Source organism: Mycothermus thermophilus (assembly GCF_041956435.1).
Source record: "Mycothermus thermophilus strain CBS 625.91 unplaced genomic scaffold VTJ04scaffold_7, whole genome shotgun sequence".
Lineage (NCBI taxonomy): Eukaryota > Fungi > Ascomycota > Sordariomycetes > Sordariales > Chaetomiaceae > Mycothermus > Mycothermus thermophilus.
The window spans coordinates 208,639-229,939 of NW_027191433.1; the positions used below are offsets into that span (position 1 = coordinate 208,639).

At 56.2% G+C, this 21,301-nt stretch overlaps 11 protein-coding genes across 11 annotated transcripts; 4 read left to right on the plus strand and 7 right to left on the minus strand.

Annotated features, from left to right (window-relative positions):
- Nucleotides 1-21: 21 nt before the first annotated feature.
- VTJ04DRAFT_9622 (uncharacterized protein) lies at nt 22-390 on the minus strand (the record flags this gene model as incomplete). The annotated part of the gene is made up of 2 exons (XM_069368190.1): nt 22-85; nt 137-390. The coding sequence occupies 2 exons, from the start codon at nt 388-390 to the stop codon at nt 22-24; spliced, it is 318 nt and encodes a 105-aa protein (XP_069214358.1).
- Nucleotides 391-645: 255 nt separating this feature from the next.
- Nucleotides 646-1,666, minus strand: VTJ04DRAFT_9623 (uncharacterized protein; the record flags this gene model as incomplete). The annotated part of the gene is made up of 4 exons (XM_069368191.1): nt 646-1,092; nt 1,148-1,281; nt 1,338-1,515; nt 1,583-1,666. 4 exons carry the CDS (start codon nt 1,664-1,666, stop codon nt 646-648), a joined length of 843 nt encoding a protein of 280 aa, XP_069214359.1.
- Nucleotides 1,667-1,714: 48 nt separating this feature from the next.
- On the minus strand, nt 1,715-2,366 carry VTJ04DRAFT_9624 (uncharacterized protein; the record flags this gene model as incomplete). Its single annotated transcript, XM_069368192.1, has 2 exons — nt 1,715-2,043; nt 2,240-2,366. The coding sequence occupies 2 exons, from the start codon at nt 2,364-2,366 to the stop codon at nt 1,715-1,717; spliced, it is 456 nt and encodes a 151-aa protein (XP_069214360.1).
- A 2,904-nt stretch (nt 2,367-5,270) lies between these two features.
- VTJ04DRAFT_9625 (uncharacterized protein) lies at nt 5,271-5,850 on the plus strand (the record flags this gene model as incomplete). Its single annotated transcript, XM_069368193.1, has 4 exons — nt 5,271-5,288; nt 5,452-5,494; nt 5,602-5,632; nt 5,763-5,850. The coding sequence occupies 4 exons, from the start codon at nt 5,271-5,273 to the stop codon at nt 5,848-5,850; spliced, it is 180 nt and encodes a 59-aa protein (XP_069214361.1).
- A 275-nt stretch (nt 5,851-6,125) lies between these two features.
- On the minus strand, nt 6,126-6,616 carry VTJ04DRAFT_9626 (uncharacterized protein; the record flags this gene model as incomplete). Its single annotated transcript, XM_069368194.1, has 2 exons — nt 6,126-6,216; nt 6,399-6,616. 2 exons carry the CDS (start codon nt 6,614-6,616, stop codon nt 6,126-6,128), a joined length of 309 nt encoding a protein of 102 aa, XP_069214362.1.
- A 61-nt stretch (nt 6,617-6,677) lies between these two features.
- Nucleotides 6,678-7,996, plus strand: VTJ04DRAFT_9627 (uncharacterized protein; the record flags this gene model as incomplete). Its single annotated transcript, XM_069368195.1, has 2 exons — nt 6,678-6,755; nt 6,944-7,996. 2 exons carry the CDS (start codon nt 6,678-6,680, stop codon nt 7,994-7,996), a joined length of 1,131 nt encoding a protein of 376 aa, XP_069214363.1.
- Nucleotides 7,997-10,581: 2,585 nt separating this feature from the next.
- On the minus strand, nt 10,582-11,676 carry VTJ04DRAFT_9628 (uncharacterized protein; the record flags this gene model as incomplete). Its single annotated transcript, XM_069368196.1, has 4 exons — nt 10,582-10,995; nt 11,059-11,228; nt 11,286-11,401; nt 11,492-11,676. The coding sequence occupies 4 exons, from the start codon at nt 11,674-11,676 to the stop codon at nt 10,582-10,584; spliced, it is 885 nt and encodes a 294-aa protein (XP_069214364.1).
- Nucleotides 11,677-13,939: 2,263 nt separating this feature from the next.
- VTJ04DRAFT_9629 (uncharacterized protein) lies at nt 13,940-16,148 on the minus strand (the record flags this gene model as incomplete). Its single annotated transcript, XM_069368197.1, has 3 exons — nt 13,940-14,305; nt 14,391-14,791; nt 14,858-16,148. 3 exons carry the CDS (start codon nt 16,146-16,148, stop codon nt 13,940-13,942), a joined length of 2,058 nt encoding a protein of 685 aa, XP_069214365.1.
- Nucleotides 16,149-17,697: 1,549 nt separating this feature from the next.
- On the plus strand, nt 17,698-17,922 carry VTJ04DRAFT_9630 (uncharacterized protein; the record flags this gene model as incomplete). Its single annotated transcript, XM_069368199.1, has 1 exon — nt 17,698-17,922. The coding sequence occupies one exon, from the start codon at nt 17,698-17,700 to the stop codon at nt 17,920-17,922; it is 225 nt and encodes a 74-aa protein (XP_069214366.1).
- A 199-nt stretch (nt 17,923-18,121) lies between these two features.
- On the minus strand, nt 18,122-19,397 carry VTJ04DRAFT_9631 (uncharacterized protein; the record flags this gene model as incomplete). The annotated part of the gene is made up of 4 exons (XM_069368200.1): nt 18,122-18,171; nt 18,234-18,989; nt 19,056-19,182; nt 19,266-19,397. The coding sequence occupies 4 exons, from the start codon at nt 19,395-19,397 to the stop codon at nt 18,122-18,124; spliced, it is 1,065 nt and encodes a 354-aa protein (XP_069214367.1).
- Nucleotides 19,398-19,841: 444 nt separating this feature from the next.
- Nucleotides 19,842-20,630, plus strand: VTJ04DRAFT_9632 (uncharacterized protein; the record flags this gene model as incomplete). The annotated part of the gene is made up of 4 exons (XM_069368201.1): nt 19,842-19,876; nt 19,949-19,957; nt 20,017-20,239; nt 20,319-20,630. The coding sequence occupies 4 exons, from the start codon at nt 19,842-19,844 to the stop codon at nt 20,628-20,630; spliced, it is 579 nt and encodes a 192-aa protein (XP_069214368.1).
- Between the last annotated feature and the right edge of the window lie 671 nt (nt 20,631-21,301).

Below are 21,301 nucleotides of genomic sequence, written 5' to 3' on the forward strand. Positions count from 1 at the left end.
ACACCTCGTGTCTGGGACTTCTCACGTCTGGGATAGCACGGGAGGGAGCACCGGCGGCACCGAACTGCCAACGCCTGACTCAATCCTGACCTCACTTCGTCACGGTCAACGTGCGGATATCTTGTTGTATCAATACCAGGACTGCAACGGTTTGCGTCTAGCTGTTGTCAGAGGTCCAAAATATGTACAAATAGAAAAAAGACTTGTTTCTTTTTGAATCATCAAGCGACCAGCTGGTATAAAATTCGATGCAAATAAAAACCTGGCAAACCCATAGTTCCCTCGACACCTGGCGCCAATCAATGAACCACCCAGGAGCTCTGGCTCCATGATCCTCTTCCTCATGGTATTTCCCAACCTTCCAACGCAGTGCTTCAAACATTTCGACATTCGAGACGGTCAACCAGCGATGCTCGAGACACAATGACCTGCTATTGTGCTACCGCCGACCATCTCCTCTGAGAAACCGCGGCGTTGATCATCCTGCGCATCGACAGCACAACTCCTCTTTTTGCTGTGTGCGGTTGCTGCAGGGTGTGCGGCTTCCCTGTTCTCATCTTCGGACGTCTTATCGGCTTATGTGGACGCTCCCCTCCGCACCGGCCTGCAGTAGGCCTCCGGGAGGGCCAAAAGCGCGAGGCTCTCTTAGACCATCTGCCTTGGCTCTGTCCGAGGGAGCATGTCTTCGTACCGCTGGCTCTTCATCTCGAGATCGCCAATGTCGTACTCGGCGTTGTTGTATGTCTGGGCGTGCTCGCTGTTGGGCATGGGGTGGGAGATCTTGAACCGGTCGATCCTGGCCGAGGTCTTGTTTTCGCGGCGGCGGCGCAGCATGAACCAAGCAACGACGGCCGCCAGACCAATCACAACCGCGCTGATGCCAACACCAATGCCGATCTTGGCGGCTTCTCCGAGGCCACCGGCCGCTGGGGTCTCATCAGACAGATCATCCGAGGACGTCTCCTCCGGAGCAGCTGACGTAGTTGGGGTCGCTTGCTTGGTTTCCTCAGCAGGCTTCGAGGTTTTCGTTGGTTTCGCGGCAGCTTCGGTTGAGGTAGAGGTGGCCTCGCTCGTCGAGGTTGAAGTCTTGGACTACCAAGTACGGTCAGTCAAGGCACCATGGCGCTCCCCAAGCTGGTGCACTCACGTCTGTGCTTGTCGTTTCCGGCGTCTCGGTCGTGGCTGGTTCTTCTGGTGTCTCGGTAGTGGCAGGCGGAGCCTCGGCCGGGGGCTCGGGCTCGGGCTCGCGCTCAGGCGGCAGGCCAACATCCGGAGCAACGGCTGAGCATTGTGTCAGCTGTGCACCGCCCTCAGCCTGTTTTGCATACCAGACTTACTTGCACACTGAACTCGCGCAGCAGTAGCGACCGTCGAAGCATAGCCAGGGGGGCATGCGTTTTGGGCACAGTCCCAGATGGAGTTATGGAAGTCGGCGTTAGGGCAAAGGCAGGCAAAGTCCATGGCGGCACATGCTAGAGCCCCTGCGTTGTTGAGAGCGTTTTGGTAGCATGTTTGCTAGGGGAAAGTCAGTCTCGACTCCAGACAGGACAAGGCCATGCAAAGGAGACTTGGCGGTACATACGCCGCAAGGATCCAGAGAGTCAATGGTTTGCGCCGAGGCGAGAGCCGCCAACGAGAGGGCGGCCAGTGCTGAGATGCGGACCATGATGGGTTGCTGTGAGAGAAGAGAAGTGGTCAAGACGAAATCGGCAACTCAATTGCCGGCAGGAACACGTGGTATCTCGGTCAAACACTCGAACACGGGAATCCGGTGAGGATTTTGAGTTGTCTGTCGTCGAGCCGAGAGTGCGAGGCGAGTGTGAGTGGTGAGACGGTGCGAAATGAGTGGTCGCAGGTGTTCCCGTGAGAATTGGAGGTGGTGTGTGAGTTTTGGTTCAAGTGAGCGAGTGAAAGAGAATAACAGGCTAGAGAGCGTGGAGGTGCAGTCTCGAAACGAGGAGAATGGACTGCAAACCTGTGAAGTGTGAAGTGTAGAAGAGAATGAATGGGAAAAGAATGAGGTCAACCCTCGAGTCCTAGAGACTTTTTACTCTGCCGAGTGGTTGTCACCTTTCGCTAGGTGTGCAAGCGAGTGGAGGGCGGAAGGAAAGACGGCGCCTTTCTGGAAGCTAGGGCGGAGGTGGGAATGTCAGATGTTTTAACGGGAAGGAGTTGGGCCAGGGAGGGCACGGTGGTTCAATGGCTGGTCTGGGGGAGCGGCTAGGGGAGGCCCACCTACCCGCTGCAGTCCCTAATTCCGGGCTGGCTGCACCGCCCCTGGGTTGTTCCTGCAGCTCCCGGCACGCCTTGTGGATCTGCCAGTCACAGTGTTCCTGAGGTGTGGAAGCTGCACCCGGACATGTCATCGACTGCTCCAACTTGTGTCTTCCATTCTGGGTTCCCATGCTAATGGATGATGAGGTGTACACGCTTAGCGGTGATACCGGCTGGGTGGTGTTGAGGTCCTTGACTCCGTCTGGGCAAGGGCTTGAGCTGAGAATTGTTGAGACGAAACCGGGAGTCCAAAAGAAAGGATCTTAAGCCCACGATTCCTTCACTGTGGCTCTCGAGTTGCTCAATTCCCCTGTCATCAGCCGCTTCCATCGGCCTCGTAACATCCCCGAGTTTTGGCTGACCTGATTCCATCCTTTGGAATCATTCTTTTTGTACTCATCTCGAGGTACTCACTCACGAGAATCTCAGCGGTTCACAGAAACAATAACTCTCCAGTTGGTGTCGAGTTGTCATCTGCAAGAACCCCGCGATGTCACTCTACATCTGGCTTGTACGTACTCTGGACATTCCAAGTCGTGAGTTTCCCCTCCTCCGTAGTGCACGCCATACCCAGTCTCGATATAGAAAAGACCCCATTGTTGTGCAATTTACCTGTTGCACGGTCACTCCCCGCTCTCCTGTTCCGCGCTTCTGGGACTTTATACAAACCCGGTAACAAACCCGTTGCGTCCCCGCAGGAAGTGTCTGTCGGTCGGGTTGATTTTGTTGATGATCGACAATCTCTCTTGGGGGGCAGCGATAACCAGTGAACCTTCGTCCGAACGGCTTTTCCTCACGCACCCTTTTGTGTCAGCGGGTTCCTAGACGCCATCCGAACTGGTTGACTACTCCGTACCTACGCTAGTTACGAATTTTCCTTGCGTGTTCCACGCACAGGGGCTCCAAGGCGCGCCCCACAAGGCGAGATTGGCCGCTGGCCGGGGTTCAAGGCTGACGGACTGCCTCACGATGTCTCAGGAAGAGGAGAGTAAAAAGATCGGTCTCTGAAGCACGACAGGAGCGTCGTGTAGAGACGCCATTTACATGTAACCAGAGAGCGTTCCAATCTTCGGGAGAGCGACGGCCAAGGCTGACTTCTTCACAACCTGTCGCAGAAAGGTTGTGCCGTGTGCTGGTCCGGGTCCCTGCATTGAAGGAGTGACCGCAAAAGGCATCACAAGTCCCGTCAACACCCCCCGCAATTTTGGCGGTTTCAAAAGTCCCAAAATGGATTGGATCACAACAAGGATGGGCTTGTGGCTTTCAACCCCTTGAATCTGTCGTCATCTCTTTCCCTTGGCGAAACGTCTTTGATGAAGTGAAAAAGGGATCTCGAGTCCGGGTCATGACACAGTCACCACCGAGCGATCCGCCGGGAGATGTTCGATGCAGTGCGCGGACATGCAGGAACACCGGGAGCCTCGAAACGCTTGACTGGAATCCTTCTGTTCCTTGCGATCCTATCCAGCGGATCTACCTAGAAACTATTATAAATAAAGCTTTGAAGCTGCCTGTATCAAACCAAACGATCGCCAATGGACCATGGTTCCATATTTGCTTCCATCCTTCAGCACAGTGACCACCTCAGACTGGAAGTGGCTCAGCCACCTCATCTAGCATGATGACAAACAACCTCCAGATGCCTCCTCTCCACGCGACGACGACACAGACAGTAGCACCGCTGAAGCACTGCCCATGCTATTCTCATCGATGGAGACAACCGATGAAAGACCACGATACGCCGCAGCTCCAAGAGTATTTGGTAGTCAGAATGGAAAGCTCTTGCTGACTCCTGTGTCCCCAAATCATACCCTCTGGCTGCGACATGCATCACCCTCAGGAGGTTACAGCAGCGCCAACGGGTTGCCGCCGCCGACGCCGATCCTCAGGGACCCGCGCGCTCGTGCCCCCCAGCTGCAACCTCAGATCTTCTATTTCTGGTCCAACCTTCGGTATGCTGTATGCGCACGCCGTAGTCGTGCTGCTTGACGCCGTACAATGCGGATAGCAGGCCCAACGACGTCATGCTTGCAGACAAATGCCGCCGTTGGTTACCTATGCGACGTTTTTTCATCGGTTGTTGGTAGGGTTGCTGCGGGCCGAAGCGCCTTTCGACGGCAGCTTGTTATGTCCTCGAGAAACAGAAGTCGTGGTGATGCAGCCATTGGCTCGTCTTGCATGGAGGTGATGACCGGAAGAGAAACCAATACGGAGCAGCTATTTTATGGCAGTTCTCTATTACAATAACCGGCGAGGTCCAGGGGAAGTTCCTCGTCCCATGGTAATGATTGGCATCCAGTCAGATCCCTGAGACTACCCTTTTGTATGACTGAGATGACATAGCTCAGGTAACCTTGGACCCTCAGGACTCGGAGTTCAGAGAAAACCCTTTGACCTACCTCCACACATACCTGCCCAGTGCTTGAGAGGAACTGGTTATCCGCATGTGTAGGCATACATACGTTCACGGTTGGCTGTCAACGTGCTCGGTCAACTGTCGAGGACCGATCTCATCACCTGGATATCGGGTTGAGGTTGGGGGACCTGATGGTGGTTTGGGTCGACCAAGGAGCCGTAACTTATCTCTGTACCCAGAGGTCTACTTTCCGGCAGCCATCTCTCATTCTGTATGTTGCACGTTCATTCAAGGCGTCAGTTCCCTCTCAGGTGAGCCGTTGACATGGCAAGGCGTAAGTTTTCCGTATTCTAGGGGAAATGCCCCGCCATGTCCGCGTTCTCCTTCCCTGCCTTGGCGTTTTCTGCTACAACGTAACTTACAACCCTCCCACCACGAAAGTCACGTGCAGCTCGGCAAGCTTCGCCGTCGCATCAGGTCATTCTGGAAGCTCCAATTCGCCAGAAAGCCCGTCCAAACACCGCACCACTCCCGATCCCCGATTCCTTCTTGCATCAACACCACCCCTCGCCCCTCCGAGAACTGCCAAACGAAAGAAAAAGTCTCGACGCGCTCGCCTCTCCGAATATAAGCTTCCAAAATGCAGCCCATCGTTGGTGTACGTGCGCCTCAGTCCCGGAGGATTGGTTGCGGCCAATGCTTGGTGTCCCACCCACCTACCTGCTCGGATATCGGGAGGAGGAGCTTCGGCCTGGACGTCATAGGGTTGGTCGGGGGGATAAGTGAGCAGGACCGATTGCTGACGGGAGAACCCATTGCAGATGCTCCGCCGGGGCCTCATCACGGACCTGAGCGTTGCTATTGGTAAGTCTTGTCTGGTTGTTCTCTTTCTTGCCCGGCTTGCGTCACAGGGAAGAGAGGGGTCATCGTCTTTGACGGAAGCTGAGCTAACAATGAATGTCTGTGTCTAGGTCTCGGCGTCGTCATGGCCAATGCCTTCTGGTACGAATAAACCCTCAATTTCCCAATCTCTAAACCACCACCCTCCCATCAAGCTCATCAACCATGCATGATCCGGCACATCCCGAACGAGAACCTGTCATCTAACAAACATACTTCCCCCTGCATCTAGGTACGGCTTCCACGTGCCGCGCGTCAACGCCCGCGACAACTACTACCGCAAGCTGGAGGAGGAGCGTGCTGCCAGGCAAGGGCGGTAGACGAACTGACAAGAGGATTAACGGGGCGATTGTGACGATCCATCTTGGACGGAACCGCTGAACGATGAAAGGGGGAGAAAAAGCAGTTGTTTCGGGCGCATGGAGTGTGGGCGTGTAGAGTAACGAGAGGTACATAGGACAAGGCAATAGACGGAGGTGGACAAACAACTGATGCAGTCAATTCACTTGCGTGGGTGAGAGAGAGTCAATTTGACTTAAGGATGACTCTCGATCTAAGCTGGAGAGCGTAGTGGTTGTGTGGACATGACTCCATGTCATGTCCTCGAAGCCGTTGAGCTTCCAGGAGAAGCGGTTCCCTCCCAAGCCGTCGTTTCTACCGTAAAAGTTCCTTTTTTGTCTTGACACCTGGAAAATTGTCATCATCAATCCCATGGAACAACAAATCAACGTCGCCAATCAAGACCTTGAGCAACACACAACCAAAACCCCTCCATCTCTCAACCCCTCCTCCTCTCGCTCTCATGCAAACACATCAACCCAGATCTTGACCAGAGATAAATCGAGCGAAAAGAAAAAGAGAAACCCACCTCCGAAACCACCGGTGCACAGGCCAGCACTGCACCGGACTCTCGGGAACCTCGGGCCGGCTCACGACGCACTCGTACTGCACCAGCCCGAAAAGCTCGCAATCGCGCGCCAGGTCGATCGGCTTGCCGTCCGCCGTCTTGCGCGCCTTGCCGTCGGGGCCGAGTTGCGCTGCCACGGGGAGGTGGTGCGCGGGGAAGCTCGGGCAGGGGGGCGCCATTTTTTGATTGAGGGATTGGATCGGCGGTGTTCTTCTTGCGTTTCTTTGGTGCCGGATCGTGATGCGTCCTACCTCGCTGGCGCCGGCGGTGGTGGGGGCGAGGTTGCTTGGGGACGTGGAAGAGACGAGTTTGGATGAGGTGAGTTTTTGAGTTGAGGCGATTGTTTGGGCTGGGATTGATGTGATGCGGTGAGGAATGATCAATGTTTGACGGATGGAAAGAAGAAAAAAAGATGGATGCTGCCTTCAGTCCCAAAATATCTTAACCTTTCTCAACACCATATACATCCACCTCATACCATATAACTAACACAACAAACAACACAGGTCCTCGCCGCCCTCCGCGCCCACCTCATCACCTCCACCACCACCAACGCCCCCAACCTCACTTCCACCACCACCATCTCCAACCCCATTCCTTCCCTCCTCCCCCTCCACCCCGACGCTCCCCGCTTCCCCATCTTCCCCTTCGCCCCCCTCAACCGCCTCGCCGCCCTGCACCTGCGCTCTACCCACTCCCCGACCGTTGGCATCACAGGCCCGTGTCACCACGCCCTGCTCTACCAGCTCATCGCGACACTGGTCGCCCCGCCGCACGGAAAAGCCGTGACAATCATTGACTGTGAGGGGGGGTTTGATCCCCTGCGATTGTTGGCGACGAGGCCGTATGAGGACGTCGTCGTCGCGGCGCCGGGGGCCGTGCCCGTGTCTGTCCCTCCTGCTACGGCTACGGGTACAGCTACGACTGGGCATAGTGCGACGGGTGCAGGGACAGCAACAACTACAACAGCAGCAACAACAACAACGGCGACGACCACGACGACAACAATACCCACCATCCGCCCCCGCCCCGGAAGCAGGCCCCTCCGTCTATCAGACCTGGAACACGTCCACGTCATCCGCCCGCCGAACCCATTCACTTCTTCCACCACCACGGCCAACGGTACCGCCGCCACCGCCAACATCCCCAGCATCCCCACCCTCCTCGCATCCCTCGAAACCTACATGCTCTACTCCCGCAAGCACAAAAGCCACGCGCGAGAGTGGTGGGGTACTATCCTCCTTTCTCCCCCTTCCTCATCCTCTTCTTCCTCTTCAGTTCCCTCCTTCACATGGTCCAGCGGCAGCGGTGAAAATACAACAACAAACACAAGAACTAGGAATCAACACCCCCCGCTCGTTGCCGTGACGACGGGGCAGAGGAAGGGGTGGTTGCGCGTTGAGCGGCGGCGGGTCGGGGAGGTCGGTGTTGGTGGTAATACGGAGCGTCTGGAAGGAGAAGGGGAGGGTGAGCAGGCGAGGGGGTGGTTGGTGGCGAGTTCGCCTTGGGGGGGGTTTAGGATTTTGGAGGAGGAGGCGGAGGAGGAGGCAGATAGGTAATATCAACAATAGCAACTCGGGGGTTTTAGGATGAGAAAGGATGATAGTGGTGGGACGTGATGAGGAGGAGGAGAAAGAGGAGGAGGTAGCAGTCTAGGAGGTGGGTCATATCATTTGATGAAAAGAGATGAAAGGACGGTGTTTGCTCGTGATGGGAATGAGGATAGTAAGTAAGAGCGTCTCTGGAGGGAGTGTCAAGAGACAACTAGGTTCCAAATGTTAGCTCTCGTGTTGTATGATATTCTCTCTAGCATATGGTATTTATCCTTATGACCTGGTATGTCTTTGGTAGTTCCATGAGCTTGCGGATGGCAGAGCCACGGGTTAAGCATCTGGATTGCGGAATGACAGCTTGACCTTGGAGAAGACGTCGCTAGGCCGTTGGAGACGGGCGGGACAAGACAAGACAAGACAAGACAGCGCAATACAGAGCAGGGCAGCTTAGATCTGGCATGGCCTGGTCTGGTCTAAAGTCAGAGACATTATATGCTCGAGAGGTGCTTCACGGTACAAGGCATTCCCAGACACCTAAGTGCCTGACGCTTGGACGAGAGGAGAACCAGGTAACTCGTCGTCGAACGACGAACGAACACGAGCAGGCAAAGACACTTAAGAATCCACCTCCCCCCATACATACAGGCCACACAACCTCCAACCTCAACCAACATCAAGAGCATATATTCAAGATCCCTCCTCCTGGGATTAGTAGATACCTGAAGTAGCTTTCGTAGTTCAGAGCCAGTATGAGCATAACCAGCACCACCACCACCACCAATATGGTCTCGAGAGCACGGGACAACCAGCGACTATCCAATCCCAATTCAGGTTCCTCACCCCACCCAAGTTATGACTTAATAATAAGAGCTAGTATTTTCTCTCAAGGCTGGAGTGCCCCAACACCCGGTCTACGTATGTAGGCACTTCTAGTATACAGAAATCCCTGCTTGAAAGGTCTCAAGCAAGCAAGCAAATAAGCAAGCAACTAACCAACCAACAGGGAGTACATCCCCTTCCATGCCATTACTTGGCTTATACAAGTCCCTTAGGTACAGATATACAAATGGATAGAATCTTCTTTTCGTCTAGCTATGTCGATACAACCACCTAAATCGGTGAACCATCAGGTCTAACTCGGCTCGAGTTGAGACTCATCTTCCCGGGGCTGTGTCTGTTTACCTAGGTAATAGCATCAACCTACCTTACCTACCTTAGGTATCTATATACCTCCCCGGCACCAACTAAAGTACCGACCTTCCTGATCTACCCCCTCTGTCTTGAGCTACCTACCTTACCTACCCAGGTACCGACCGGAGGATCACCACAAACACAACCTCCGCATGCCCAACTAACTGCATGGGAAATAGCAATGTCTCTTTGATGGGGTTGGAAGGTTTTCTTACCTGCCAGCACTGGATCAACAATGAATGTGTCAAATCTGCCTGTCACCACCTACCCCTCGGTACCTACCTGCCCAACACCTGATATAGATGCCATGCCAGGCCGATGAGGTGGGCTTTCAGTCAGGATGAAATGGACTTCGAGATCCTCGATGGAGCGCTGGAGGAGGAGAGAGGGGAGGGGACTGGTACCTGAACCCAATACTCACCTACCTGACTTTGCTCAGCCACCATCACATCACACACCGCCGGCACCATCGCATAACAACAAAACCTCATCAACATCAACATCATCACCACGGCACACACACCACACACAGACACACACCTCTCACACACACAACTGAACATCATCATCATCATCATCCACATCTTCTACCATTTTCAACGCGCCACGTCCACACGTCCCTTCCTTCCTACCACCACAGACAGAAGAAAAACTTAAAAAACGCCCCCTCTTCTTTTTTTGTGTGCCTTGCTTGTTATCTTTTCGCGTTATTTTTCCCAACGACCGCGACGACTACCGACCGATCTGGTCCTGCCTCGTACCGCGCCCTACACATGTTGCTTTGTTGTGCCCGTGTATCTTTTCTTTTACCCAGGAAAAAGAAGAAGCCTTGCTTTTCCTGTTCCAAGCGCCTCCTCGACAAACACCATCTCCGACGTCTTTGCGTGTGCTTGCTTTGCTTTGTGTGCGTTCCGTTCCAAAGGGGGGGTATCACTGAAAAGGTTGCTGGTGTCCAAACCGCGTCTAGGAAGGTAGAGGGGAAGAAGCCCGTTGAAAAAGGGGGGAGCGGAAAATGAAGGAAAAAAAAAGGAAATCGGGAAAAAGGGATGATTGATTATCCCACCTGGACAGTACAGCCCAAGTGGAATGGAGAGATGGGGAACGCGACGCGCGTAGTGACGAGCGACGAACCCATTATGCTGTCCATTTCATCATGCTTGTCCAGACAAGAGTCAAAATGAGCCCAATAGTGATGCGAGCCGGAACCGAGAACGCCGTGGAAGAAACCCCCATGTCGTGTCGTGTTTCGTGTCCTGACCCATGTCCAGAGCGTGCGAAAACATGCGAGTGAGATGTATGGACCGAGACATAGAAAACAAAAAGGAGTGAGAAGTAGTGCGAGGCTGCCCCAGGAGAGTGAACGGATGAGGGCGGCGAAAAACCGTGAGGCCGAGGGACGCTTAGGCCACCGGGGCGCTGACGGCGGGGGGAGCGATGGGCTGAGGAGCGGCGGCAGGGGCAGCGTTGCCGTTGACATCGGCCTCGTTCTTTTGTTCGCCGTTGGTGTTGGCAGGACCCTCGGTGCACTCGCGAGAGATGTGGCCAACCTTGCCGCATGTGTAGCAGGTCCGGCCGGCGGTGTTGAGAGGACCGCCGCCGGGAGCCGTGCAGTCGCGCGAGATGTGACCGAGCTTGCCGCAGGCATAGCACTTCATGGCCTGGGCCTGGCAGTCACGGGCAAAGTGGTTGGGGCCGCCGCACTTGTAGCAAGTAGCATGGCGGGCACCACCCACAAAGCCGCCACGGCCGTGAGCAAAGCCGCCGCGGATGGGACCCCTAGCGAGGCCGGGAACGGGGGGGTTGGGGCAGTTGCGCTAGGGGCCAGAGTCAGCGGCGAAGGAATTATCAAGGAGACTCTAAACGGGATCGACACATACAGCAATGTGGCCGACAGCGTCGCAGTTGTAGCAGCGGTTGGCGCCGCCGCTCAGGCGGAGGGTCGGGCACTCGGCCTGGACGTGACCCACACCCTGGCAGTGGTAGCACTGCTTGGCCTTGGTAGTGCGGGGCATGGGGCACTCGTTGGACTCATGGTTCGGCTGCTTGCCTGGAGTGAACGTTAGCGACGGGCGTCCAGGTATTCGGGAGATGCAGGCTGACGAACAGTTGTAGCAGAGACGGTGAGGCGAGGCGCACTGGTCAGCCTGGTGGCCGAGGTCGCCGCACTTGTAGCAGGCGCGGCTCTTGTGGTGGTGAGCAAGAGTCATTGTGGAGGTATGTCTGGAGGGGGGGTTAGCATATTATGGTTGACAAGCCATGTTTGCACTATATAAATTCATCCGGTTTCCCATCGGAGACAGGCATGCGAACGACAGCGACAGTGTCGGCGGCGGCGACGGTGGCGTTGTGGTGTTCTTGGTTTGAGAAACCTTTCGCGACACGTCGGCGTGGCGCGGCGTCTGACTGGACATCGGGGGCGGACCCGTCGGCCGGAGGCGGATGCGGACCAGGCCGCAGGAGGGTGTGGTCTTGTGCAACCCGACCGGACCCGACATGCCGGGACGCACGACGGAGCAACAAATGACGTTGCCGGACGTCGCGAGCGCACAAACAAAACCGACCCCCAAACCTCCTTATTTGCCACGTGCCTGTTTTGACTGTCGCAAACCAGACTTTCGCTCAGCGAGGTTGCGGCGGCGGAGTCGTTCCGCAGCTTGACCGGTCGACGGAAGAGCGAGCAATAATAATGCGCACGTCCAATCCCGCAGAGCCCGACGCCTCCTCGAGGAGCAGGCGACGTGCGCACCTTGACGGCCCGGACCGGGTTACTTAAGGATGGACGCGGCCGCCTTCGCCGCCGTCATGTCGATGCGCGCAGGATGCCATGCCCTGTCTCCCAAGGGTAGGATGCCGGAGACCGGTGAGAGTCTCGAGAGAGGGGGGAGGGGAAGGGGAGGAGGGACGGTGGAGGACTGACCTTGAAGACAAGGAGTGGAATGGAAAAAGAAATAGGAGAGAAAAGAAAGACCCTGACAGGAACTCGAGAGAAGAATCCTGGCGTCGACGAAGTGTTTGATGTCTTGTTTGTTTGCTTCCTGCTTGCTGCCCGGCTCCAACAACCGACCGTTCTTTGCAACAGATCAACGAGACCGACTTCCTTCACCAACGACACGACACCCGGATGTTTGTGAATGCGAGAATGGGGGGAGGCTGATGTGGGAGGAAAAGAGAGAGAAGAAAAGCCGGGGGGTGTGGGCGCAGGAGGCGGGGGAGCCGAGCCTTTGCCTGGTGGGTCTCGTTTTTTGCAGGGCAGAGGGCAAGACAAGAAAGAGATGCGGCAGGCAGTGGGCAAGAGAAAGGCCAGTGGAGCCAGCGGGTTTTCTCCTGCCTCGCAATCGCACTGGACACGGCCCGTGGACAGGAGGGACAAGCAAGTGACCAGCGTTTCGCTGCGGGGTCCGGGCTTCGGGACACGTGGTGGCAGGGAATTTGGCTTGGTGATGGCGGGGGATTGTCGGGCCACGGTGGATCCGCAAAGTACCTCTGAAGTCACTCTGGACCCGGAACCCTAAGAGTAAGAGGGTAACGACTTCGTAGCCAATGTCCAGCGGCTTCCGTTCTTCGGCAAGACGGATCACATTGCAACAATACACTACAAAGTACTCCCGACTCCGTATCCCATGACAGCAAAAGAACCCAAACCACCCGGCACCAGTGCCTCACTCTCCTGCACTGCTGCATCCAGCCCCAACCACCTAGTGTAGGTCGGCCAGGGCAGAGAGAGGGGAGAACACAATCTCTGTCTGTCTTGGACACCAAAAAAAAAACCCTCGCAAAACAGGGGGCAAAAATGGACCAAAAAATCTTGGGCTTGGCGAGCCGGACCCACCAGAGGCGCGTCATTGGCTGCACCCCACATGCAGGTCATGCAATGCCTCTGCCGGATTGGACCAGAAAGAGGGCAGAGACGACCCGTGACTGGCTGCTGCGTGGCCCGAGCCCTTTTTGAGGGACGCGCCAGAGGTGATTGGTCAATGCGAGGCACGGGCCGCAGCCCGGCTGGGAAGAGCAAGAGGGCCGAAGTGCCGACGAGGGGAAATGAGGAAAAGAGAATGCGAACAAAAAATAAAAAATAAAATAAAAATAACCAGTAAGATAAAAAATAAAATAGAGAGGACAAAATTATGATATAGTTAGAATACCAGCTAAGCATAGATAACAACCCCAACCCCCAAGGGATTGCACAAACAACGACCAAACTCCGGCCCGGCGTTATCATTTCAGAGCCCAGAGTCAGTTCTGGCCCCACCACGGAATCGTCAGGTCCTCCGTCTCCAACAAAACCCCGCTCTCCTCCAAGCCCAACCCTTGCCCTCACCACCTGCACCACCCACGCCGCCGCACCTTGTCGGACCAAAAAGACCACGCTCCAAAACATCCCAAAGAGCGAATCCGGCCACGCGGCTCGGGATGCCAAAACGGGTCCTTCCAGAGAATTGTCCTGCAGAAGGAGAGAAAGTCGGATCAGTCAGTCCATGTTGTCTGGACTTCGTGGAGCCAGGGACATGTGTTGATGATGATGATGGCTGACAGAAGACAGACCACCTAATGTTTGTTGACAGTACGGAGGTATGTGTATGGACGAGTACTCAGAAGTATCCCATGGCGTGGACCAACTCGGAGTGATCCCACACATGATTACGGAGTATTATCCAACACACAAATACAAGATTGAAAGAGAGAGGGAGGGGAAAAGTCGCTCATATCTTGCCAGAGATCATCCGTAGATCATCAATATCTACATCCCATCCCTTCAACTCAAATCCAACCAGCCCTCATCCCAAAGAACTCACCTCCCTGCTGCTGCGGCTGCTGCTGCGGCCGTTGATACGCCACGGGCGGCGGCGGGGCAATCGATCTTGGCCTGGCCTCGAGCACGTAGCTGACCCCGTCATCCGACGAGTACGACGGCGGCCGGGCCGCTCCTGTCGCCGGCGTCCTTCCATCATCACTGGCGCTATACAAATCATCCCCAGAAGACCCCGTGGTGCTCCCGTTTGCGCTGCCATTGCTGGTCATCCCTCCCACCGACGCCACCGCGCTCTCCACCTCGGACCCGAGCCCGGGATGGATGGTGGTCACCTGCTCTTTGCGCACCCAGAACATGCGCTCGGGGTCGACTCTCTAGAAATACGTAAGATGATGTGTTAGAAACCCAATGTTGTATTTGGCGGATGATGGATTACTTGGGAGACGTCTCTCTACGTACCACGCTACCCCGCCAGACTCCATACGCCGGCGGTTGTGTCTTGGTCGCCTCGCTCTCGATCCCCGCCGCCTCCTCGTCCTGTACCAGCACCACGGGGATGGGCTGCGCCGGCTGCGCGTACCCTTGGTTGTCGTAGCCAAATGGAACCGTCGTGGGACCAACCATCTCGGGCTGGTGGCGGCGGTACCAGTCGCGATGGTTGTCCCGGGGATCGCTGCTGCCGCCGTCGCTGTCGCTCAGCTGGCCGCGCTCGCGCTGCCGCTTCTTGCGCCGCTCCTTGATCATCAACATGACCAGGCGGATGAGCGAGTGGCAGAAGAAGAGCGTCGCGAGACCGAGGACGATGACCATCAGGATGGTGAACTCGGTGGAGGTGGGCTGGGTGAGGGTGAGGGAGAGGTCTGAAGGGGTCGTGTTAGTTTGAGATCATGATAATAATGCCTGGGGTTGAGGTGGGAAGGACTTACAGATAGACAAGGTCAGCGCCACGAACAAGCCCGAGACAAAACACCAGAGGACTTTGTTTCGGATCTTGCTCGACTCGATCCAGGGGAAGCAAAAGAGGAAGTGCTTCGGCGGGCTGCGCGAGGACGACGAGGACGAAGAGCCCCCTTCAGACCTCGCTCCGTGATGCCGCCGCTTATGATGATGATGATGATGATGATGACGGTGACGGTCATGATCCCGGTGACGATGCCGCCTCTCGCCGTGTCTGCTGCTGCCGCTGCCGCTGCCGCTGCTGCCGGAACTCGACTCGCCGTCCCTGCGCTCCCTGCGCGACCGATGAGCCCGCCTCTCGCGGCTATCTTCTCCTTCCTTCCCTTCCCTCCTCCTCCTTCTCCTGTGCTCACGCTCACCCTCATCCCGATGGCAATGGTGACGATGTCCATGCTTATGACGATGCCGCCTATGCTTATGACGCCGCTCCCTCCCTTCCCGTTCCCTCTCCCTCTCCCTCTCCCGCTCCCGTCTCCGCACATCATGCCGCCCCGTCCTCACCACCGCCGGCGACGGCTCCACAATCTCATCCCCCACCACCGCCGCCGCGGCTTGCTCCCGATCCTCCCTCTCCAGCCCAGGCACGTCTAGCCTCGCCCCGGGGAGATTCAACTCTCCGTCTCCAATCCGATACTCCCCTTCTCCCAACCCACCATATCCACCACCCCGTGCCCCCCTCCCATCATCATCGCTGTCCTCCTCCTCAGTTTCATAATCGCTGTAATACTCATACGTCCCATACCCTCCCTCCTCACTCTTCGGACTCGGCAGCGCTCCATACCTGCCCGAATACCCATACCCACCACGACCACCGGTGCCGTTAACCACCGTCCCCGGCGCTCCTCCCACCCCTTCCCCGGAGTAATTACTGCTCGCCGGCCGCCCGCCAAACCCGAAAAACCCGCCAAAGAACCCTCCCGACTGGCGCTGATGCGCGCTATTCCGCACCGCCCGCGACATGTTGGGCGTCGGCGCGGCCGCACCCGCGCGGGGAGGGTTGTTCATGCTGTTGCGGTTGGAGGGCGGAGGGGCTGCGCTGAACCAGGAGGGGACCGGAGGGCGGAAGCGGTGCAGGAAGCGCCCGCCGCCGGGGGTGGCGGGGGCGCGTTCGGTCATTTCTTGCTGAGGTTGGGCTTCGATGTCTTGGTTGTTGTTGGCGGTGCGCGGGGAGAGAGGGGTGGTGTCGGAATAGGGATTGTTGTTGTTGTTGGTGGTGGTGGTGTCCGCGTTGCCGCGGTTGAAGAGGTTGAGGCGGTTCATGGTGAAGATTAGAGAGCAGTTGTTTGGTCAAGTCAGGAGAAGGTGGTTGTGAGCATGCTCGGGATAGCGGGTTGCTGTTGGTGTTGCTGGGCGAAAGGTGTGGTGTTCGACGAGCTGTCTCTGTTGAGAATGGCGAGGAACAGCCCGGAGGGTATCAAAGAGATTGATTAGAAGTTGAAAAGCAATACAGGTCCTAAGCCTGTCGTCGAAGAGAAACACAGCGCCGGCTGGTTGGAGTCTAACAATCACCGGCTACCAGAGCCGTGCGTCTTACACAATGCCAGGGACAGCAATCCCAAAGCGTGAAAGACGAAGTTGAAGTGAAGAGCAAAAAGACAACACCAAAGCCAGCGAGGTGGTCTGACTGCTTCAAGATGTATTCAAGAAGCGCAGCCTCGAAAAGAAAAGAGAAGGTTGCAAAAGGAGAAGGAAGAGGTAGAATATTTCATCCACCCATGCTGCCGGCAAAAGAAAAAAACACAGGCGACGCGGTATCTCCAGAAGATGGAGGATGACTCGACACAACTCGAGGGAACTACTGCAGGTTCCCCAGATCCAGGAACGATCCCTATCAAAGGACTGGACGAGAGCACCCGAAAACCTAGGTGACGAGAATGTCACCCCTCCCTCGAGGGGGTCAGCCACCACCCACCAGTAACCAGTCCATGGGGCGGGCGCAGCATGATGTTTCGTTTCAACACTAGGGAACTTGACGGGCCACGACTGTGGGACACGATCGCCGTGTCATGGATGGCAGGCTGTGTGATGCCCCTGCAGCGTGGGGATGGGTAAGGACGTGTTGCTCAACCACTACCACCACGGGAGCAGTACACTAGGCGTCAGAGCTCTCGGTGTTTCAACCTCTCGTGCAGGCGCACGAAAAGAATGGCCATGAGAGGCCTCAACCCTTCCCGTCCCGTCACCTTTCCAGCCTCATTCCCTTCCCGCGTTCACACCGCAGAGACGTGTCGTCCAAGTGATCCAGTCGGCGTCCATCCGACTGTCCATGCAGCACCCATCCTTGACAGAAAATCGAAGCAACGAAGCCCAACCATTTCTTCGACTTCTTGATCCAACCATCGCTGCCAAGCCCATGACAGCGGGCGAGCTGCAGAAGAAAACCCCTGACCGGCGGACGGGGGTGGCGAGGCCCCAACGATTGGCCTGGAGGTGACCGTTGCGGGAGACCCACCATCCGAGCTTGGTTGACGGCTTGTTTCAGGTTCCAACCCCTGTCAGTTCGGTGCGATCATGAACATCAGGACCATATCGCCAGTGACGCCGGCAACAACATGTGAACCGGGAAGACGACAGGAAAAAAAATCACCAACATGACCAAAGACAGCGGAAGGGACTAGGGAAGAGATGGGATCATGAACCCAGCAGCCCCAGGCTCCAAAAAACAAGAGTATCAACAACAAATGTCAGCCCAAGCTCAATGCCAAAAGATAGGAACCAAGAAGACCTTCTAACGCCCGAATCCGTCAATTACCATCATGACAGTTGAATTGTTGTTATGATTGCGACAGTCACATCCTATTCCCGAAGAATGGCGATCCAACACCTCCAGATCCCGTCAGTCGCTGGGACCAAGAGGTCGGTCCTGTCGCGAATCTTGATGTATCCGGGTTGGATGGGGTATCATTTTACGTCTCCTGCGTTTGCGAGTCACCGTCCCTGCCCTGGCGCGACTCTCAGATCCTCATTTACCCGCAACCCTTCCCCTGGATCTTTGCTGTCTGAGAGTCGGTGCTTCTTCTGGACGATGGCCTGACGATAGGCCAGAGTTTATCCCGGGTCGTGAACCTGAAGGGCAACCAGGTAATCCGCGCCTATCATGCGCGGATGAAATTTATCCAGTGGTTGTGCTTCCACAGCGGCGATACCGCAGTCACAACCCCACGCCGGCAACTCTCGCCGGCAGAAACCGCCCGTCCCAAGTTTCTCGTTCTCGTCCCGTCCTATTCTCCAGCTCACTTGAGCTCGCCCAGCAACATGGTCTTATCCGACGACGCAGACAGAACTATTCATCCTGTTAGCACCGCACACCAGCAACGTTGCGAAATGGCGTGCATGGAAACTTACTAATCGGCGCATCCGTCGGCGAAAACTCCGCACAGTTCACCGTCCCCTTGTGGCCCGGCAGCTTGTACAACAGCTTCCCCGAGTCGCTGCCCCAGACAACCACCGTGCCGTCTCCCGCGCCGACGGCGATCTTCTTCCCTTCGGCATCCCAGCTGCCGCGGATCAGGTTCTTTTCTAGCCCCAACGGAGCGCCGTCGAAGGTGCGGATATGCCTATCCGCGGGCGCAAACGGCCGGATATCCCACGTCCGCGCGGTCGAGTCCATGGCGTACGAGAGCAGCTGTTGGCCGTCGGGCGACACACGCAGCGACGTGACGGTGTCGGTGTGGCCGATCATGGTGTGCACCACGGCCTTCTTGCGCACGTCCCAGACCTTGATGTCGTTGTCGATGCCTCCGGTATAGATCTCGTTGCCGGCCTCTGAGATGGCCACCGCAGTGATGGGAAATTGGGTCTCGATGTAATCGGCCGCGTGTTTTGTGCGAGGGTCCCAGATGCCGATGGTGCCGTCGTCGCTGCCGCTGATCAGAATCTCCTCGCCGCGCTTGCTGATGTCGAGCGCGTTGACGATCTCCTCGTGTCCCACGTAGCGACGTATCCTTTGACCGGAAGTGAGGTCCCAGCTGGCGAGGTGCATGTCGGCTGATGCGGAGAAGACGATGTCCGAGTCGCGCGACCATTGGAGGTCGAGAATGGCGCCGCGGTGGCCGGTAAGCACGCCGTAGTTTTCGCAGTCGCCGTACGTTCTCCAGAGTACTATCGGCGCGTCAGTATCGGGCTCCTCCTCTGGCCGTTGTGTCTGAGGCCTGGAGAGTCACATACATATTGTCCTATCCATAGACCCAGACGCGATCAAGTTGCCTGACCGATCGAATTTGGCTGCAAAGATCTCGCCCGTGTGTCCGGACAGCTCCATCAGGGGAGCCTTCAGGTTGCTTGTTCTCGGGGTCTACGAGAACTGGTCAGCATGTCCTCCTCGCGTCACCAATGGCTTCCAAACATGGAGGACCCTCATGAAAGATGTCGACGTACAGCCTGGATAAGAGCGCCACTCCCTGAGCCTCCTGGACGGGTCGCGAGGGCGCGGCTTGTTCCGACATTCTGGCGTTTGACGACGAGTTGACCCTCGCCGGGGTCGTCTGAGGCGGGTCTCTTCTCGGACATTGTGTAAATACGTTAGATATTAATCAATTGGGCAACTGGTTGCGGGAGAGGCGATGTATGAAATCAAGGGCGGGCTGTTGGAGTGATGTTTTGATGGTAGATGGCAGTTTGTAGCTTTCATGACGGAGCTGTTCCAAGCCTGTCGATGCTGGTAACTTTTGGATCCACTCTGGGTTCGAATTGTGGCCTGTGCTCTTCGATCATTTAGTGGGGCCGATCCCCACTATGAGGACCCTTGTAGGCAGGATGACAGCGGGAACCAGCACTGAGGGGAGCTCCTGAAAGCGGGAATCTCTATCATCAACAACCTCCAACCCGTCTCCCAGCGGCCACTTGTGCTCGTCGCCAGCCTTGCGCCGGTATATTACATCGCGCCCTCCAACGAAGTCATAATTTTAATCTCCATCTTCCAACGACACACGTCACCGCAACTCGTAGCCCACCATGGCCTCAAGTAAGGCATCTCGCCTCGGGGAGGAGTACGTTGTCTCGCATCAGCCTTGGTCAGCTTCCCGCGGATGGACATGAGGATACTGACCGTCATTGCGCAGGGTTTGGAAGTAAGCGGACACATAGGCTTCGCCCCCTAAATAGCGTCTTCTGACCCAGAGCTCCCCAGAACACGAATGGACAAGGTCAACGCCGAGCTCGTGGTTCTCACCTACGGCACCATCGTCGCTCAGCTCTGCAAGGATTTTGACAGCGACTACATCGAAGTCAACAAGCAACTCGACAAGATGGGCTACAATATCGGCCTGCGCCTTATCGACGACTACTTGGCCAAGTCAAACACCATGCGGCGGTGTTCCAACTTTCGGGAGACGGCTGAGATGATCGCCAGGGTGCGTATTTTTGGTCTTCCCGCCCTGGCTGAGCAAGCCACCGCCAAGGCTGTGACGCTCACCAACGTGCTTCGTACAGGTCGGCTTCAAGATCTTCCTCAACATCACACCGACCGTGACGAACTGGACCAGCGACGGGAAGCAATTCTCCCTTATCTTCGACGAGAACCCCTTCGCCGACTTTGTCGAGTTACCTGACGACGGCCGAGCCCAGGACGAGCTGTGGTACTCAAATATTCTCTGCGGCGTCCTTCGCGGCGCCCTCGAGATGGTTCAGATGCAGGTGGAGGCCCACTTTGTCAGTGACGTCTTGCGGGGGAACGACACGACTGAGATGCGCGTCACCTTGATAAGATACATTGATGACGAACTGCCACCAGAGGATGATTAGTCGTACTACGGAGGATGCTCGACGTGGGCTTATAATTTCGGAGCTGCGGTCGGGGATTGCCTGGGTTGGCACTTCACAACCCAGCCTCCTGGGCCTAGATGAATCGGCCCCCAACGGAAAATATCCAGAGAGTCATTTGACATGATGTGCTAGGATCCAGCCCCTCGGTCTGCGGAGCAGAGGGGGCTGCGCGATCCTTGGGACATCGCGCCAGAGGCAGGAATGCCTCGGCATCCCATCACGCGCCAATAGCAGCCATCCAAGGGTTCCATACGATCGACAGCCTTGCTGAGGAGATGGAAATGTACTGGTGCAGGCGCAGTATTTGTGCATCTAGATGCCTATGATATGTGCGCGTTTGTTGTTGGGGATAGAAGCTTGGAGGCTATGGCGGGCTAGACACCAACCGGCATTCGGATCGGCGTTAATAAGACCACCGATGAGGCGCTGAAACATGGGGAGTTGATGTTGGCTTCTCCAGATAATCTTTATCAAAAAAATTCTGACCTGAAGCCGCTGGCCAAAATTGAGTTTCTGCTGCATTCACATCTCAACAAGGCATCGCATCGGCGCTTGAGGCTGCGACCTGCAGCCCCCTCCGAAAAATCCTAGCCACAGAAACCATAGAAATGTCTCTTATCCTTCGGGAGCCGCCAGGATTTGAGGCTTCA